Source organism: Canis lupus, chromosome 7, assembly GCF_011100685.1.
Source record: "Canis lupus familiaris isolate Mischka breed German Shepherd chromosome 7, alternate assembly UU_Cfam_GSD_1.0, whole genome shotgun sequence".
NCBI classification, from domain to species: domain Eukaryota; kingdom Metazoa; phylum Chordata; class Mammalia; order Carnivora; family Canidae; genus Canis; species Canis lupus.
The window spans coordinates 53,680,188-53,698,918 of record NC_049228.1 but is presented as its reverse complement, the minus strand read 5'-3'; the positions used below and the strand labels follow the sequence as shown (position 1 = coordinate 53,698,918).

The window sequence follows — 18,731 nt, the reverse complement described above, 5'->3', positions numbered from 1 at the left end:
CAAAAAGAAAAACTTACTGCAAGTATAACTGAGGTCTTGTTTTCTCCCTAATTCCAGCCATCCTCTCCCTCCCCCAGGTCCCCTCCCTCATGATGGTCACAGGCATGCATGTTTCCATGCTGGTGGTGGACAGTATCCAACAATATCTGTCTCCTCTTCTGCTGACTTCATCTATGTTATGCTGCGGGTGTTGTACTTCAGCTTACTTACTGAAAGTGGGCCAGATGTAGGCATGACTGATACAGCTCTGAATGTCCTTTTGTATGAATGAAGCACAAGCTGCCTTGTTCATTCTTCTATTGGCAGGCACTTTGGTTTATCGCCAGCATTTGCTGGTACGTAAATGGTGCTGCTGAGGACCTGTCCTTTATGCACATGGGCAAGTTCCTCTTTCAGGGTCCATTTTATCCTTCTCTCCTAAGCCTTCCCTCTTTCCCTGCCCTGAGAAAGTCGTGAACCTAGTGAAGAGGGCTGGGACAAGCTCCGAGACATGAGACTGCAGGAGAGAGACTGACAGAGCCAGGGGAGGAGGAAGAGGCTGCTGTCTGGGCCGAGTTGGGATGGCATTTGCATGAACTGGTATCTGCAGAGGTTCAGTGTTCCTTCTCTAATGGTTTTGGACCCTATATAAGCAGATATATTCTGCTTCTCTCCAGTAACTGTTTTATTCACATTCTTAAAAAATTTTCATCGTCAGTGATAGTTCTGTCAGGGTGGCAGTCCCCTCATGGATGTCTTCCTGAGGTTGACAAAAACAGCAGGCCAGCAGTCCATTCCATCTGCACATTCTCTTTCCATTGTTCCTTAGACTTGGTCAACTATGCTCTTACCTTCTCCCAGAGCAGAATCCCTTCTCAGTGTCGACATTTCTGGACAGGAGTCCTCTTGGATCTGGTTGTGGTTATGGTTGTGAACCTACTGTGTCACTGCTCCCTCATGTCACACATCTCAGGGGCTGGGATCTGCCTTGGTTCAGGCTGTTTCTTCTGGAAAAATTGCAACAGCTGTCCTTGAGTACTTCCTGCCTTTGGTTCTCTCCATCTCAGTCTGTTCTTGAACTTCCTACCAGAGGGCTTTGAGGAAATCCTTTTCTTGCTGGTTCCATGTAGCCTTCTGGATGACATCTGAATTTCTCAGTATAACATGGAAGCCCTTATGGATCTGGCCTCTGCTGCCCACTTCTCTGGCTTCACTTCTACCCACGGTTGTATTCTGGGAGCAAGCCACATCCTTTTCTGCACCTTTGTCTTGGGACCTATTGCTTCTGTGTTAGCATGTGTTACCACCCCACATCCACTCTCTGTGTCTCTTAGATTATATCCTGGTATCTCCTCCAGCTAGGGTCCCTCTCCCTAAGTGACTCCTCTCAGTCCCTCCAAATACCTCAGAAGTTCCCCATGCTTCTCTCTAGCATAGAACTTAATGGACTACAGGACAGTCGTCTGAGTCTAGCTGTGTGCGAGCTCCCTGGATTTCATTGCTGGGTCTTGGGGGCCCAGCACATGTCTGGGGCTGTGTAGGCAATGGATGAATAGACTAGGTGCATTGGATAGTCTTCTAGAAGATGTCTATGTCTTCGGTCTTTCTTGTTTTGAAGTTCCATCTGTATCTCCCTGTTCCTTAGCTGAACAATAACAAAAAAAAGCTTGTTTACCCTCGATTACATCCTTCTCTGTAACTCAGATCCCTTGATGCATGTGAGCTGGACTCTCATTGTACTACCAGAGGGTCATGCTCCTGCCACTCCTCGAGTCCCTCATCCTGCCTGCTGTTTCTGTTCAGTTTTGACTTATTTTAAAACCTGTGTTTACCCCCTTGAGTGTCCAGCTGTGGCCAAACTGAACAGAGAAGAGTTAGTTATTCCAAATGACTTTAAAACATTGTGATTTGTGTACTTTGATAGATCTACTCTAGGAACAAAAAGAAACCACACAACTGTTCATAATCTGTTGCTGCTGCTGGTGTCATATTGCTATTCTGTGACTGGTGTGTGTGTGTTCTCACTTTGTCATTTTTAGAGTTCTTAGGGCTTTGGATTCTTGGTGTTGGGGAGAAAGAAAATAGAAAGGTAGAAGAGGTTAAGTTAAAAATTCTGTATTCCCAAATACAATTGGAAGTAGCAGAATGAACCCACGGTGTTTATTGTTTAACAAACAAGCAACTAAGCATACTTCCAGCTCTGAGTTTACCAAAAAAGCACCACTAGCATTGAGATTGTGATTTTAAAAAACTGAAAGGAACCAGAGCTCCTTGGAGAAATAGCTGATTCCAAGTCTGGAGTAGGAAATGGGTTAAAAAAAATTTTTTTTTTTAACCCAAGGAAGCAAGGAAGCTATCAGGTACTACTAGGATTGTTGCTGGAAGAACTCAGGAGGATCTTGAATCACCTCCCACTGTCTGGTTAGAAAATTGAAACCTCAATTAGGATAATTACAATGGGTTGAAACACATCAGGTAAGTTTGTGTTGATGAGTTCATAATGATACTGAGGAATAATGATGAATAGGTCACCTTTAGAAGATGCTAGTGAACCAGCTGATTATTTTGAAAATGGGTAAAATTTTAGACTCTCACATTTAGGGGTGCCTGGGTGGCTCAGTTATATGTCCAACTCTAGATTTCAGCTCCGGTCATAATCTCAGGGTGGTGGGATCGAGCCCTGTGTCAGGCTCTGTGCTGAGCATGAAGCCTGCTTAGGGTTCAATCTCTCCTTCTCCCTTTACCCCTCCCCCACTTAAAAAATATCCTCACATTTATTTTACCATTTGCCGTAAAATTTTTTTATCGAAGTATAATTAACATGAAGTATTTTATTAGTTTCAGGTGTACAATATGATTCCATACTTCTATACATTACTCACTGCTAATCATAAGTGTACTCTCAATCCCCTTCACCTATTTCATACATCTCTTCATTTACCTCCCCTCTGGCAACCACCAGTTAATTCTCTGTATTTGAGTCTCTTTTTTTTTACTCTTTTTCCTTTGTTCATTTGTTATTGTTTTAAATCCTGTATATGAGTTAAGTCCTATAGTATTTGTCTTTCTCTGATTGACTTATTTCACTTAAAATTGTATCCTCTAGGTCCATCCATGTTGCTGCAAATGGCAAGATCTCATTCTTTTTTGTGGCTGAGTAATGTGTGTGTGTGTGTGTGTGTGTGTGTGTGTGTGTATACACATGTACACACTGTACCTTTTTGATTCATCTGGGATGGATACTTGGGTTGCTTCCATATCTTGGCTATGGTAAATAATGCTTCAATAAACATAGAAGTGTATATATCTTTTCGAATTAGTGTTTTTATTTTCCTTGGGTAAATACCTTATAGTGAAATTACTGGATCATATGATAATTTTACTTTCAATTTTTTGAAGAACTTCCATACTGTTTTCCACAGTGGCCACTCCAATTTGTGTTCCTACTCACAGTGCACGAGGGATCCTTTCCCCACACCCTCACTAACCCTTGTTATTTCTTATGATTTTGAGTTTAGCCAGTCTTACAGGTGTAAGGTACTAATTCATTATAGTTTTAATTTGCATTTCCCTGATGATGAGTGATGTTGAGCATCTTTTCATGTGTCTGTTAGCCATCTGCATGTCTCCTTTGGAAAAATGTCTATTTAGGTCCTCTGCTCTGAATTGGATCATTTGTGGTTTTTTGGTGTTGAATTGTATAAGTTTTTTTTATATATTTTGGATATTAACCCCTTATTGGATACATTATTTGCAAATACCTTCTCAAGAAGTAGGTTGCCTTTTTGCTTTGTTAATGGTTTCCTTCACTGTGCAAAAGCTTTTTATTTTGGTGTGGCTGCAGTAGTTTAATTTTGTTTTTGTTTCCCTTGCCTTAGGAGATGTCTAGAAAAAGTTTCTAGGGCTGGGGTCAAAGGAATTACTGCCTATGTTTTCTTCTAGAGTTTTACAATTACACCAAAAATAATAAATTGTCTATGTTGACTTTAGGATAATCAAACAATGGTTGAGGGGAAGTTTTGCTTGTAATAATCTTCTAGCTTATAAGAAGGAGTAATAGAATTAAAATATCACAATTTTGCAACCCTAAATGAATGGATCCAGGCATTGAGCATCAAGACCTGCTGATATGATAGAAATGAGATACAGACAGATTGTATGTGGCTCCTCATGGGAATTCATACTGTCACTGATGATGTGGTCAAGCCAACAAAGTCTACCCTGGATCTCATCATGCCTCCATATGCAGTAACCAATTTATAAATGATCTGGAACAGAGGCACATGTTAATCTATATCACAGTGGAGCAATCAACAAAATCCAGACTATAGGCTACTCTACAGGACAAATGACCTTGTTTCTTTAACACATAAATCAAGAGAGGGGGAAAGATGAAGTAGAAGGCATTTAAATACACATGTGGATCTTATTTGGATTTTGGTACAAAATGTAAGAAAACAAAACAAAAAACACAAACATAAAAACACAAAACCGTATTTATGAAACAGTTGGAATTTTGGTTACTGACTGGACATTTAATAACAGAGTATTAGTTTTTTATTATGAATACATGATTTTAAAGAGTTTCTGTATTTTGGAGATGCATATTGGAGTATTTATGGATTAATTGATGTGATGTCTGGGATTCGCTTCAAATTAATAGGGCAGCAGACAGACAAATTAATATGGGGTGATAGAAGAAACAGGATTGGTATAAGTTGATTGGCACCTGGGATTTACTAAATTGTTCTGTCTTTTGTATATAGTTAATGTTTTCCATGGTGAAAAAATTTAAAAATAAAACAAAATAAATATGTTTGGGGTCTTGTGGGACATTCCTTCACCAAATTTATTTATTTATTTATTTTTGTTTATTTTTTTAATTGGAGTTCGATATACCAACATATAGTATAGATCATCAAGACAGTGTGGTACTGGCACAAAAACAGACACATAGATCAGTGCAACAAAATAGAGAAGCCAGAAATGGGCCCTCAACTCTATGGTCAACTAATATTCGGCAAAGCAGGAAAGACTATCCACTGGAAAAAGGACAGTGTCTTCAATAAATGGTGCTGGAAAAATTGGAGCCATTTTCAGAAGAATGAAACTGGACCATTCTCTTACACTATACACAAAGATAAATTCAAAATGGATGAAAGATCTAAATGTGATACAAGAATCCATCAAAATCCTAGAGGAGAACACAGGCAACACTTTTAGAACTTGGCCACAGCAATTTCTTGCAAGATACATCTATGAAGACAAGGGAAACAAAAGCAAAAATGAACTGTTGGGACTTAAGATAAAAAGCTTCTGCACAGCAAAAGAAACAGTCAACAAAACTAAAAGACAACCTACAGAATGGGAGGAGATATTTACAAATGACATATCAGAGAAAGGGCTAGTATCCAAGATCTATAAAGAACTTATTAAACTCAACAGCAAAGAAACAAACAATCCAATCATGAAATGGGCAAAAGACATGAAGAGAAATCTCACAGAGGAAGACATAGACATGGCCAACAAGCACATGAGGAAATGCTCCACATCACTTGCCATCAGGGAAATACAAATGAAAACCACAATGAGATACCACCTCACACCAGTGAGAATGGGGAAAATTAACAAGACAGGAAACAACAAATGCTGGAGAGGATGTGGAGAAAGGGAACCCTCTTGGCGCTGTTGGTGGGAATGTGAACTGGTGCAGCCACTCTGGAAAACTGTGTGGAGCTTCCTCAAAGAGTTAAAAATAGAACTGCCCTAGGACCCAGCAATTGTATTGCTGGGTATTTATCCCAAGGATACAGATGCAATGAAAAACTGAGACACCTACACCCCAATGTTTATAGCATATTGTCCTTCACTGAGTTTATTCTGCAGTATTCTGAATTCTCGGGAATGTTATTTCTACCATTTATTCATGAAACAGCTATTTTTGAGCAGCCTTTGCTGGCATTAAGTCAGCAAGGAAGAAGGTGCTGCTACCAAAAGTGTATAATCTGTTTGGAAGACCACAAAACAGCTCGAACCAGGGCAGGCATCATTGGGTGTTGGATGGATTACACAGGCTGCAAGCTGTCTGGGGCTTGGATCTCCTTCTCCCACACCCACAGTCTGCATTTCCCTCATCCTGTGTTTTTTACATACAGGGGTTCTTTCTGGAACTTAAAGTATAAGGGTGTAAAATACAAAGCCATTGGTCTTTTCTGTTGAATTGAATATTCCTTGACTAATATGCATTAAAAAAAATTGTAGGTTAAAATGTGGCTAATGTAGAAAATTCTGAAACACAGGGATAATCCCTTATCAGTTAGAGTTAACATTTTTATTTTATTCCAGTCGGAAACCAGTGTTTTAGAAATCATTTATTAATGCCTAAGTATTTCGGGGTATGTGTTCAAAATCTCAGACATTGCCAATTTGGAGGATGTTCTTCACAATTTATTATCCACAAATGTCTATTTCTTAAGTGCCTTATCTACATATGTACATAAATTTTAGTTGGGGTTCTGAGTTTTTATAAACATTGTCTCCCCTGTCCGTGTTTTTTCCAAGTACCTTTGCCAGGCAGCCAACTCTCTGCTGTATTAATATTAGCGATTAGCTTGAGTGGTTTCTTGAGAGCTTGTTCTCACTTTTTCACCATGAAGTCATGTGTGAATCTAGGTTTAGTTAAAGTAATAAACATTTGTTACATGCTTGGAAAAACTTTCTGACTAGACATGAGCTCATCTAAATGTTCACTTTTCACATATGCTGGTGGAAAAGGATATGGATGGTGGGAGAATTATTTTTATTTCCTTTATACATACGAGTGTAAAGTAATTTTCCAAAAACTCATGATATTGTTCCACTTTTTTTTTCATGCTTCCAAAGCCATGATTATCTTAAAGTCTGAGTTAACACAGCTGTCTTTCATTACCTTCAGGGCACAAGCATTGCTCCCCACCACCCAGTGCCCTCTGAACATTGAGAGTGTTTTCTGGGTTCAAAGGGAACCTTCTCCTGGCCTGCCCACACTTAGCTCAAGTCCTCCATCCATATAATTGGAAAATGCCATAAAATCAAAATGAGGGGCTGATTTCACAGAGGGACAGGAGAATTATGCCTGCTTGCCGAAATTATTTTTTTTCTTTTTTGGAGATAAACTATGGTTGCTGGCCATTCCTATAATAATAACCCTTCATTATTCCATTAAGCTTTCTACTATTTACATCACTGAGGGTTTTTTTTATATATATATAATTTTGCTCTGTTGTTATAATTGAAGATGAATGTTCCAGTCTTAGGCCCACTGCATTTGAGACCAGGCACTGTCCAATTGAGGAAATCTCCTGAAATAGTAGTGGAAAAATCCCTCTCATAGAGCTCTGTAGAACTTGGTACTACAGAAAATGATTGGGCTAGCTGGACAGAGGTAATCTCGACCAAAGTTTTGAATCTTTATCTGTAAAGAGAAGGTTGGCTTAGGTCAATGGTCCTTGAACTGGCTGCCCTTTAGGATTTCCTGGGAATTTAATAACAAAGCCAGGACCCCACCCCTAAAAATTCTGATTAAATCTGTCTGGGTAGGGTCCTGCTTCCTACTCCTTTTTAAAGCTCCCCAGATAATCCTAATGTGAAAGAGTCAGGGATGAGACCCGTCTGAGCACCCCTGAGTCACCTGAAGGATGCGTTAAGCACAGATTGCTGAGCCTCATGGTAGAGTTTTCTATGTAGTAAGTCAGGGTATTTGCATTTCTCGCAAGTGCCCAGGTTATGCTCATGCTGCCTGTGAGTCTGGACACCTCTCTTTGAGAACCACCGAATTAGATGGTCCCTGATATTCCTTCTGTGTTCTGCCTTCTGTGACCTGAGTCTGCTGGTCTGCCAAAGTGGCCCATTTGTGGGGTCACGTGGCTGCCCTAGATGCACGTCTGGTTGTGTGCTTTGCTTCCAGGCTGGTCCTGCAAGCAGCACAACTTGGGAGGTGGAGAAACTGCTTCCCAACTTAGATACCATTTGCAAGACCCCTCTAACCACTGACCTTAAGGACTGTCTTTTGGAACACACGGGTGGCTTCAAATCCTCCACTTGATGGTCTGTGCTGCAATCAAACATTTCCTGATGCTGACACCCAGCAAGCTTCATGTGGGCAGTCCCTGGGGACCTGTGGGGGCACAGAGCTTCGTGATTTTTGAAGAATGAAAAACACAACACTATAAATATTCCTGACAGGGGATTCATTTGCTTTATCTTTATTAGATTGCCCAGAAGGCAATAATTGGTCTTTGGCAACCAACAATGTGGAGACTAGTTGTAAAATTCCTCTGGCAACAGTTAAGATGCCTCATTTGAATAGAGCAGAGCAATCTTTAGAGGTCAGTCTGGCTTCAAAGGCTCGTACATAGTTTTAACAGCGTGGATGGAGGATGGACTGGGATACTATTTGAAGTCTTTTTTTCTCCCTTCTTTCTTGCCAGGATGACAAGGATTTGGTGCACGAATTTGTGATGGCTGAAGGTCTGACGTGTCTGATCAAGGTGGGAGCTGAGGCGGACCAGAACTATCAGAATTACATCCTGAGGGGTAAGTTATGACATGTGAGCCCCACCCGTGGCAAGGGGGGCCTGGCATCGCCTCCAGGAGCTTCCATACCGAGACCTCTTAAAAAGATTTGGATTATGGAGTAAAGTGACAAAGACCCTCTGTAGCAAAAGATGACACTTTCATCAGGTTTTATCACTTCCTGGTAACTAGTGACTGAGCTAACTTTACTGGTTTTTACCTAACATCTCTTCCTGGTTATGAAGAAGAAAAAAAAACCTACTTCACATTAAGTTCTTTATAATTTCTTTCATTTGGTAAGGAAAAGAGCACACTAAATGAGTCTGCATTTCAACAGAAAGTCACCCAAAGCCAAAGAGGCCAATTTATTTTCTGGGGAAAAAAGTTTTATTCAACTTGTATTGTTACTGGGAGTCTTTGTCAGAAGCACACATTCTTCACTGGGTCCTTGTGTTTCTGACTTGGTAGGTTTGGGATGGGCCTGGAACTTGCCCTATAAAGAAGGAGTCTGAAAGTTATCTGTATAATTTTGTCTTTCTTTTTTCTTTCTTTTCTTTTCTTTTCTTTCTTTTCTTTTTTCTTTTCTTTTCTTTTCTTTTCTCTTTTCTTTTCTTTTCTTTCTTTTCTTTTCTTTTCCTCTCTCTCTTTTCTTCTTTCTCCTTCCCTCCCTCCCTCACTCCTTTCCCTCCTCCCCTCTCTCCTTTCTCCCCTCCCTCCCTCCAAAGTGAAGTATGTGTCCAGTTTGAAGCACTGATCACTGTTCCAGTTCATAAAGTTAATGCTCTTTGGTTATACTATTTTTGTCCACCTTCATATAAATAATTTTATTTGATCCCATAAGAGTGTGACTGGGGAGAGCAGAAATTATTCAGTTGGACCCTAAGAAATCACTGCTATCAACAGTTTTGGCCGGTAAAAGGAGAGATTTCATGTAGTTCAGTCTCATCCCCATTTTGCAACTGAAGGCTGTGAGACTCAAAGACATGAGGCAGTTGCCTGCTAAAGTCTGTCTCTCTAGGGCCCGGTCAAGCAGGGGCAGCGCCCAGGCTCTGTGGCACATGTCTCATCCAGCTTTTGTTCCTTCCTCTCCATGTATACCTGCAACCCCACAGCTCCATCTTCTATGTTCATAGACGGGGGAAAATAGTGCTTTTGTTTCCTTTGGGTGAAGGATGAGTAGGTGACATGTGATTTAATATCACATGTCCATGGTTAGACTTGAATGAGACCTGTGGAGTGAAACCATCTCTTGCAGTTTTGCCCTGAGAAGGAGCCTCCTATTGTGTTGTCACCCAGCACAGCCAACCGAGGCCTTCCCTTTTGTCCCTGGCTCCTGGGGAGCCACAGCAGCAAAGAGCAAGAGAGAAAACTTGGGCTCATGAAGATAAAAAAAAAATATTTAAGGACATATTTTCAAGTCAATGTTAATAGTTTCTGTCTCTGAATAAATGCCAAATGTGTGCATGAGAGAGAGTTCTTAGCCTTCCCTTTCTGGTCTGTGGTGTTTGGGAGGCTGGGGAGTCGCCTCCTTTTGCCCATCTTCAATCTTTTCCTGGGTGTGTGGTTCATCCTCCTTACAGGTTATCAGTAATGATGGCTTATGAATGAATTTGATGACTTCTATCTCCACTGTAATTAAAACGTGGAAGCTTTTATGGGGGCAGTAGACAGATGAACCATAGAAGGCTCTTGCCTCCCAGTGAGGCTGTCTTTGTGTCTGAAGAGATTCTCCTTAGCTTTCTTTTCACACAGGTCCCACTCATAGAACAGGGGAAGACACACAGATAAGGGTGAGGGAAAGTCTTCTAGTTTATTTTCCACCTGCCTGATGGCTGTTTGTAAGTCAAACCACTGGAAGGAAAGAAACCTCAAATCACCTAATTCTGAATAGTGAATCCACATGGTATGTTAATTATTGTTGTTATGCTTAAAGTATATACACACATCTCTCTCTGGAAGTAATATTATAACCATCTATGTGCTTATCTTTCTTCTTCTGACCCTTATCTTGGAGTGTGTATATATGTATGTTTTTATAGTGTAACATCAATGTAAACCTCTACATTGATCTATAGCCAAGCCTGGGTTGAGGGGGAAGGCTCTGCTAGCAGGGATCAACCCTTATCAGCCCTTATCAGGAAGGTCATATTTTTTTTTTAAGATTTATTTGATTTATGAGAGGGAGGGAGGTAGGGAGGGAGAGAGAGCAAGCAAGTGTGCATGCAGTGGAGGGAGGGCGAGGGAGAGAGAGAATCTAAAGCAGACTTCCCACTGAGCATGGAGCCCCATGCAGGGCTCAATACCAGGATCCTGAGATCAGGGCCTGAGCCGAAATCAAGAGGCAACTGCTCAACCAACTGAGTCACCCAGGCGCCCCAGGAAGGCCACATTTTTGTCAGAAGCCCCTTGCAGACCTCTCTCAATAGGTTGGAACCAGGCCACATGACCACCTGTAGCTGCAAGGGAGGTTGGCAGATAATTAGGCTTCCTGGACTCTAAGGGGAGGCAGCAAGAGAGAAACGCCAACTCTAGTTAGGCCTGAGGGTTACCAGTGCCTGCCAGACAGGTGGAATTAGGAGGCAAGGGGTCAGCCCTGCTGAGGAAGCTCTTTTAAGTAAGTAGGCCTGTGGTGGCTTAGTAGGTGGGAGTGAGGGCCTCCCTGCCGTGGAGGAATCATGCTGGGGCAGAGGAAGCTCAGCGGCTGCACAAAGGCCCCAGATGATGAGCTGTGTGAATTGTGCTTCCCAGTAGGGAAATATGGTACTGATGCAGAATACTTCATCGAGGCTCTCTACCGTAATGCTTCTCATTAAACGGGCGATGGTTATTTATGTTATTTATTTTATATATTTGCGGCAGTGGTTTATTCACAATTTGCAGTATCAGGCAGGTGCTAAAGTCAATTAGCAAATTATTAAGAATTGGATGTCCAAGCACAGCCAGGAGAGAGTCTTGTTGACCATCTGCTCCTTCTCTGTGTAGAAAATACCACTGACAAAGATGCCTTGCTGCAGACACCCCTTCCTTAAATAGGAGGACGCTCTGTGGTTTCATCACCACCACCAGGGCCTTGCCTTTAGATTTTTCCTTTCCACTAATGCACATTTACTGAAGGCCAGAGGCTCCCCATGAATTCCCTGGAGAATGAGCAGGTGCTTACTCCCATTCAGGTTACTGCGAGATACTCTGTTTTCCATGGAATGGAGGTGACTTTGCATGCCTGCCCCACTTCTGCTCAATCTCAGAAGACTCAGCATGAGCAGGGCACTGTGTGCAAACATCAGCACATTTGGATGTATCTGACCAGAGTCCATGCCAGGAAGGTACCTTCTGAGGGATGTAAATGACAGATTTCTCAGAGTGTGACTTTTGTGTTTTTATATAAAGAAACTATCATTTTTCCTAGCCCACATGTTGAGTCACCCCTTCCTGACTTTGAAGAACTTCTCTTGTAGGCTTTTTAAGGTAGTGATCAGCTGCCAGCAGCCACCAGACATTTACAATCAAGGACAAACTTTGAATTGCCTCATTGTTCAACCTTATTTCAACCATATTACCTTGGGTGAGGGTATGGTGAGGCCAGATGCAGATCTTGAGAACACCTGCTCAGAGTTTGGTGGTTTTGTAACTCACAGTTCTGGGAGGAGGCCCGCGTGCCCCACAAAGGCTACTCAGGAGAAGCATGGGGGTCAGTCATGAGGCGGAGGGAGAGGGCAAGCAGCTTTGCTGTGGTTTCCATGGGAAGGAGCTGATGAGGTAGGATGAGCAGACTTAGGATGCGCTAGAGTGAATAATTTCTGTGGGCCCTGGGGCAGGTAGGGTGGAAGTATCATGGCCCAGAGTGTGAGAGCCCGACATGGCAGGTGGCAGGGGGTGGGCCCTTGAGCTGCTAGAGAAGAGCTGATCAACCTCGACCCCTTGCCTCAGAACTACATCAAGACATGGGCCTTTGGAAAAACAGTATTACAACCTGTAAAGTGGGTTGCTTGTCAAATTGCTGTCAGGGAGAGTGTGCCCTTCATGTAGTTACCTTAGGAGCCCTGCTCTATGGGACCATGTGTGAGTCCCCCAGATCCAAAGGAAACGAGCATTTGGAGAACTCAGTGCTTTCCACATCTGCTTTTAGAACTCATTTAATTTATCTTTGTTTTTGTGCTCGACTGTCAGCTTTTTTTTTTTTTTTTAAAGGCCCAAGAATTTGTTGCTTTTAGTAGAGGATATATCTGCTGAGAGGTAAAGATAGGTTTTGAGTTATGGTGTTAACCAAGTCCTCTCCAAAAATGTGAGCCGGCTGCTGGGAAGAGGTCTAAGTGCACAACATGCAGAAATAATATTTATCTGACTTATTATTCTTGGATGGTTCTAGCTAATGATCTAAAGTTTTTTGTGATAGCCAGTATTTAATATAAGTCTCCTGTGGAATTTTGTAACTCACAATTATTAAAGGAGGACCTAGAATGGTATATTCCTGGGAACTTTGTGCACGCATAATGAGCCTTCATTGTGGGCCCCATCAGGCCCCGGGAATGTGATGATGAAACTAGGGTGCCCTGGTGAGGCTCCCTAGGAGGCACTATGCCTGGGCTACTTTGTATGTTATGTCTCCCACGCCTTATATATTTAGAGAGTGTATATAGGTGATCTACTTCGGGGCCGGGGGTGGGGGAAGAGAAAGAGATGAGTAGAATCAGTGAGACCAGCTGCCTTTTCTGGCTGTCCTTCAAGGGAAGCTGCTTCTTAAGGGCTAGTTTTACATGGAGAAATTTGATTTGATCATTTCACCAAAAGCAAAGTACCCATTAATCATAAAACACCTCAGTCATTGTCAGAACTGGAAAAGGTCTTAGGACTCCTATAGCTCAGCCCTTTCATTTTAGGAGAAAACTAGATATTTTGTTTGTCCCTATGATGCATCATAAAAAATGGTTTAATGCCTGTCAACATTTAAAAATTGGAACATTTGACCTAAAATAAATCCAAATTTCAGATTTCGTTGGGAAACCGGAACCAGAGAATTTTAGTGCTTTGCCAAATATTGCCTAACTATATTCCACTCTGGAGGGAAAAATGCCTTTCATGTTAGCAGATCTCTTAATGAGGTTCAAGACTCCTGGCAAGGAGGGTTTTTGTCAGCATCGGCATCACCAGGAACCACACATTATGGACATTGTGGAAAGAGATTTGTGATCTTAGGAGGTGGTGGTACAAAATGATCAGATGGTGTTTAAACTAAAACCCTCCATTCTGGAAAACTTAAAAGTTTGTGTTTTGGCATTTCAGAACAAGGGAGGAGAGTAGAGGATGGGAGCAGACCTGAGGAGCTACTCACTTCCTGAACCAAGCTCAGGTCCTTGGCTGCTATGTTTTCTACCGAACAGCCTGGCCTGATTCTATCCACTTATATTGGTCCGGGGGGACACTTGATCTGTCTTGGAGGAACCTTCCTCTCCTGAGATGAACGTGTCAGAGTACTCAGTCAGGACTTAAGGGATCAATCATGGCGGCCACACGGCCAGGCTTTGGGTGGATGACACAAGTGCACAAGTGTCTGGGTAGGGGATCTGTCACCAGCTTCTGGGGATTGAAGCCAGTATCAGTGATGGAGTTCTTCCTCACTTGAGGTCCCTCTGCATGCTAAGTCTTTGTGACAGGGGACTATTCTAGTAGGGAATCATATTGGCTGGCACAAAGTAGTAGACCATGAGGCCAAATTGAACCTGCTTGGTGGAGAGTGTCAAGGCCAGTGGAATAGAGACAATCTGAGATGGACATGTCTGAAAAGCAAATGGAGTAAAACCAAGTGATGGACATATTTTCATTCATTCATTCATTCATTCATTCATTCATTCATTTATTCATTCATTCGAGAGACATACAGAGAGAGGCAGAGACACAGGCAGAAGGAGAAGAAGACTCCCTGTGGGGAGCCTGATGTGGGACTCAATCCCAGGACCCTGGGCCAAAGGCAGGCGCTCAACCACTGAGCTACCCAGGTACCCTTGGACAGATTTTTCTTAAATAGCTTTTTATAATATTTTATTGTGCAGTTGGTGAACACACCATTGTATGGAAAGCAACCAGCATACAAAGGGGGAAAAAAGATAAAAATCACCCATAGTCCTATTAAACAAAGATAAAAACCATTTTCTACCCACACATATTCGTGCCTACTTCATACATGCCTTTTACAAAAATGAAGTGTCTTTTAAGTATGTCATCCAATTGTGTCTCCTGGGAATGGCTTGAAAATACAGGCCTTGGAAGCTGCCTTTGTGGCATATCTTAGACTTCAGTACAATTACTTAACTATTTTCAACAGCAGCTTCCAAGAACATAGTATCTACTTTATAGGAGTGTTGTGAAGGTTCAGGGGCTCATAGAAAGGCCTAAATAAAGGATTGGATTGTAGCTATGATCATTATTATCAATAATGGGGAGAAGACAGCTATATACAAGCCAAGAAGAGAGGTCTCAGAAGGAACCCACTGTGCAGATACCTCGATCTTGGACTTGTAGCTTTCAAACCTGAGAAATTTCTGCTGCTTCTACCCCTAGTCTGTGGTAGGTACGTACATTTGTATCTTGTTTGGGATTGAATCATTGTCCTGAGAAAGGATAAGGGAATTGATGCTCCCATCTGTGTACCTTTCTGTTCATTTGCGCCAGGCCTGGGGTAATGATTCCCTTTAACCTTTGTCACTCCTGGTGACTAGGGTACCCTTATTAGTACCTGTGAATTATAAACCTGCTACTGGAAAAGTGGTTTGTAATTTTGGTTGTCACCATGTTAAATCTGTCTATCAAAATTTAGGAAGAATTGATATGTTTGTTTGAAAATTCAAAACTACTACATACTTCTGTGTCCCAGGACAAATTCTTTTCAAGAATATAACTCTGTACATGTTCATCTGACTGGTGTGAAAGGTCTATTTACTTTGCCTTGGTGACAGAATTTTACGTGTATTCCTCTTGGGTGTTTTTGTATTTATTTATTCTGGTCTCATTTTTTTAAAATCAGTCCTGATATTTACCATGTGATAGAGTGAAAAGGCCTTGGCACCTTTTCTTGTTTACTGGTTTTGTAAATTCGTTTTTGGAGTGGTATCTCCTGAGAAGAGTCTTTCTCACCCCACTCCTGCCCTTGGGTACGTTTTGCTTCAAACAGGGAACAATCTGTGTCTGGAACCTGGGTTCCTTATTTGTTAGCAACTGCTTGGTGAAGACAGAGAGGGAGGGTTAGCTCCTCTTCCTCTGTTTACATGCATGAATTTTCTTTTTTGCGCTTAGACTGGTAGCCTGCCTGGTGGGGATCTGGTCTGTTGGTTCTGGCATTTACCAGCCAGCTGGAGAAGGCGGGCCACTTGTAGCTGGAGGACACGGTCTTATGTTTTGTTTGTTTTAGTTTCCCCTATGCTGAACCCTCTGCTATTGCTGTTAAATGATCTCTGTGGCCTGGCTGTGTCTGACCTCAGCCTGGCCTTTCTGCTCCCCGACGTGGCATGCTGTTGGTGCTGTGGCCTCCAGGTGGAACCAGCCACACTGCTGAGCAATCTGGTTAGGGGCGGGGAAACCATAGCCATCCTGCTTGGGGAGGAGGCTGAGTTCCTCTTGTTGCTGCTGTTGGCACATGGTGGCTGACCTGCCTCCCCAGAGTGCTTTAAGTGTCCCATCTGTGGCTCCTCTTGTCACCCTGCTGCCACCACCACCTGGCATCAGGCCTGCACCCCTTTTTAGAAAACTGAGAGAATAGCTGAGAACTGTACTTCTATCCTTCCTCTTGCAGCCAGTTTGAGCACAGGGGCAAAATAATGGGCTCACATTGGGGCAGTTCACATCTCTCCCTTGTCCTGCCCAGATCAGGGGGTACTGTGGGTTTGCTCAGCTTTTCTCCGTGACTTTCTACAACATTGCATTTCCCAAAAGAGGGCATAGGATGCAGGGTCCAGCATTCCCCTCGGACCCGCTGCACCCTCTGGTGTGTGTTGCTGGGCCTCAGGGTCAGCAGCACGTGCTTAGCTACCTCTACTCTCAGGGCTTGTGGAATTTCTTCTCCGCTGACACCTCTCATTGGTTCTCTGGGTAGATTGGTAGGAAGATGGTTTGGAGGCTGATTGTTGTGGTGCCATTTTTTCTGGAAGTGCTAAGTTATTGAATCATCCTTGCTTGTGGCCTGTGTCCCAACCTAGGCTTGGTCTGCCGGTGCCATGTACAGGAACATGGTGAGTCAGGAGGTCGGGGGAACTCTTGCCAGAGGAAGCAAGGAAAAGCCAGAATTGGGTCCTGACCTTTGCTGGGACAGAGCATCCTTTGTTTTCCCTTTGAGTGCTCAGGTGAGAGAGGGAGACAACCCGGGTGAGGTGGGTGACATGAGGGACCCTGAGCCCCTCACCACATTTGGCAGCCAGTAGGATATTTGCCTCAGTTTCTAACTCTATGTGGACACTTTGGCTTTAACAGGATTTTGATTTTTCCCTCTAATCCCTCTTGCAGGGGGTTTTTCCTCCTGAAATTAGAGAATGCTTGTTTCCTGGTAATCTCGTTTTAGGGTTAATAAGGTTCTTATTTCAAGCTTTACTTTTCTTAAAGTAAAAATCAGTTATTAATACTGTTGAATATAGCAAGCATTAAGTGGTAACAGAAACACTTCATATAGAGCAGTCTTTATAAAGCAGCAGCCAGGTCTACCTGGAGACCATTTTTGCTTTACAGGAACAGTAGACTTGAATGGCTTTATGTAATATTAGTTATCATCATTTAATTTTGACTAATTCTCAGACAGATTATGTGCTGCTTTAAAATTCGCCTTGCACTTTAGATATAATTACAGCTCTCCAGAAGTTCAGGCTAGTTTGCAGACAAAACAAAACACAACAGCAACAAAAAAAAAAAACCCTTGAAATGTTGTGCTGTCATGTCTTTGAGTCCTTCAACCTAAACCTTATCAGTCAGAGTCTCAGCCAAAGAGATTTCTCCAGAATGTTCTCTATGAGAAGCCTCCATCTTCTTTGTTTTATCTGAGATGAGATGGAAGAAAGAAAAGCAGGGTTCCTTGGCCATTCCCACATGTAGAATTTTCCACAACCAAATTCCACTGCTGTGTATTCATGAGGAATTTTTCTGCTCTGTTCATATGGAAGATGTGCCTCCTCACCCCATCCTTCTCTCCTTGCTCAGGAGACTTTTCCTGAGAAACTGCAGGCTAGGGCTACCTTCAATCATAATGGTTATTCCCTTGGCTGTAACTTTATCTCACATGTGATCTTCTTTTTTTAGGACTTCTGCTTACAAATGCAGGCTTATAATAGCACAGAATGTCTTCAGCAAATTTTGAACCTAGCCCCAAACATGACTTAAAATGATCTTCTTGCCTGGAGTTTACTGGGGAAACATCAGTCGCTATGTTCATTGATGCCTGCATTTTGGAGTTTTGAGAGCTCCTGGTAGATTGGGGCAACCTCCCAGCAGGACGCTGCTCTTTTTCCTGGCATTGTGGCTTCTTCCCCTGCCATCCTTGTGCCCAAGGTCCCCAGCCCAAGTCACTCTGCAGTGCCCCAGGCCTGCAGAGCCAGCCACATGTCCTGGGTGTCTCCAGTGTACCTTGTCCAAACCCAACCCATCTCCATGCCTTGGTCAGCACCCCCATGGCTCCATTCATTGTGTCAGTGGAAGAGCAGTCCTCCAGCGTATTCAGGACCACTGCCTCCTAGATCCCTGGTCTCTGACTCTCTGTAATCCTCAATCTTCAAATCTCTGTCCCACACTCTTTTTCAAGTGCTTTCATCTTCTTCATTCCCAGTTCTGGTTTCTGACTTCACACCATCATTTGTTCCTTCCTGATCTGCTCTACCAGCCTCCTGACTTGTTTCTGCTTTCCTTCTTGGTTCTCTTTGGTCTATTTTGTACCCTGTTACCTGGGTTGACCTTCTGCAGTGCTGATCTGGTCTTCCTTTCAAGGCTCCTCTCATCCTCAGGATGAAGCCCTCACTCTTCCCTGTGGGTAGTGCCCACCTTGGTCCTGTTGGATATATCTGTCCAGTCCACTTCAGTGCTCTCTCTGACCTGGGCATCTGCCTGAGATGCCCTTCCTCACCTGCTTTACACTTTATTCCTTGCTTCCTGCTCCTATTGGAATTGGACTTACATACAATATTCTGTAGGAGACCTTTGCTCCCAATATTTTGGTCCTCTGTGCATACCCT

General features: G+C 42.7%; 1 protein-coding gene across 9 annotated transcripts in view; it reads left to right on the top strand.

Moving 5' to 3' along the window:
- FHOD3 (formin homology 2 domain containing 3) overlaps positions 1 to 18,731 on the top strand; it is a 462,688-nt gene that overhangs the window by 201,622 nt on the left and 242,335 nt on the right. For all 9 annotated transcript variants that reach the window (XM_038543473.1, XM_038543482.1, XM_038543483.1 and 6 more), the window contains exon 5: positions 8,448 to 8,553. In XM_038543473.1, the coding sequence (XP_038399401.1) occupies positions 8,448 to 8,553 (106 nt within the window). The remainder of the gene's footprint in view (positions 1 to 8,447; positions 8,554 to 18,731) is intronic.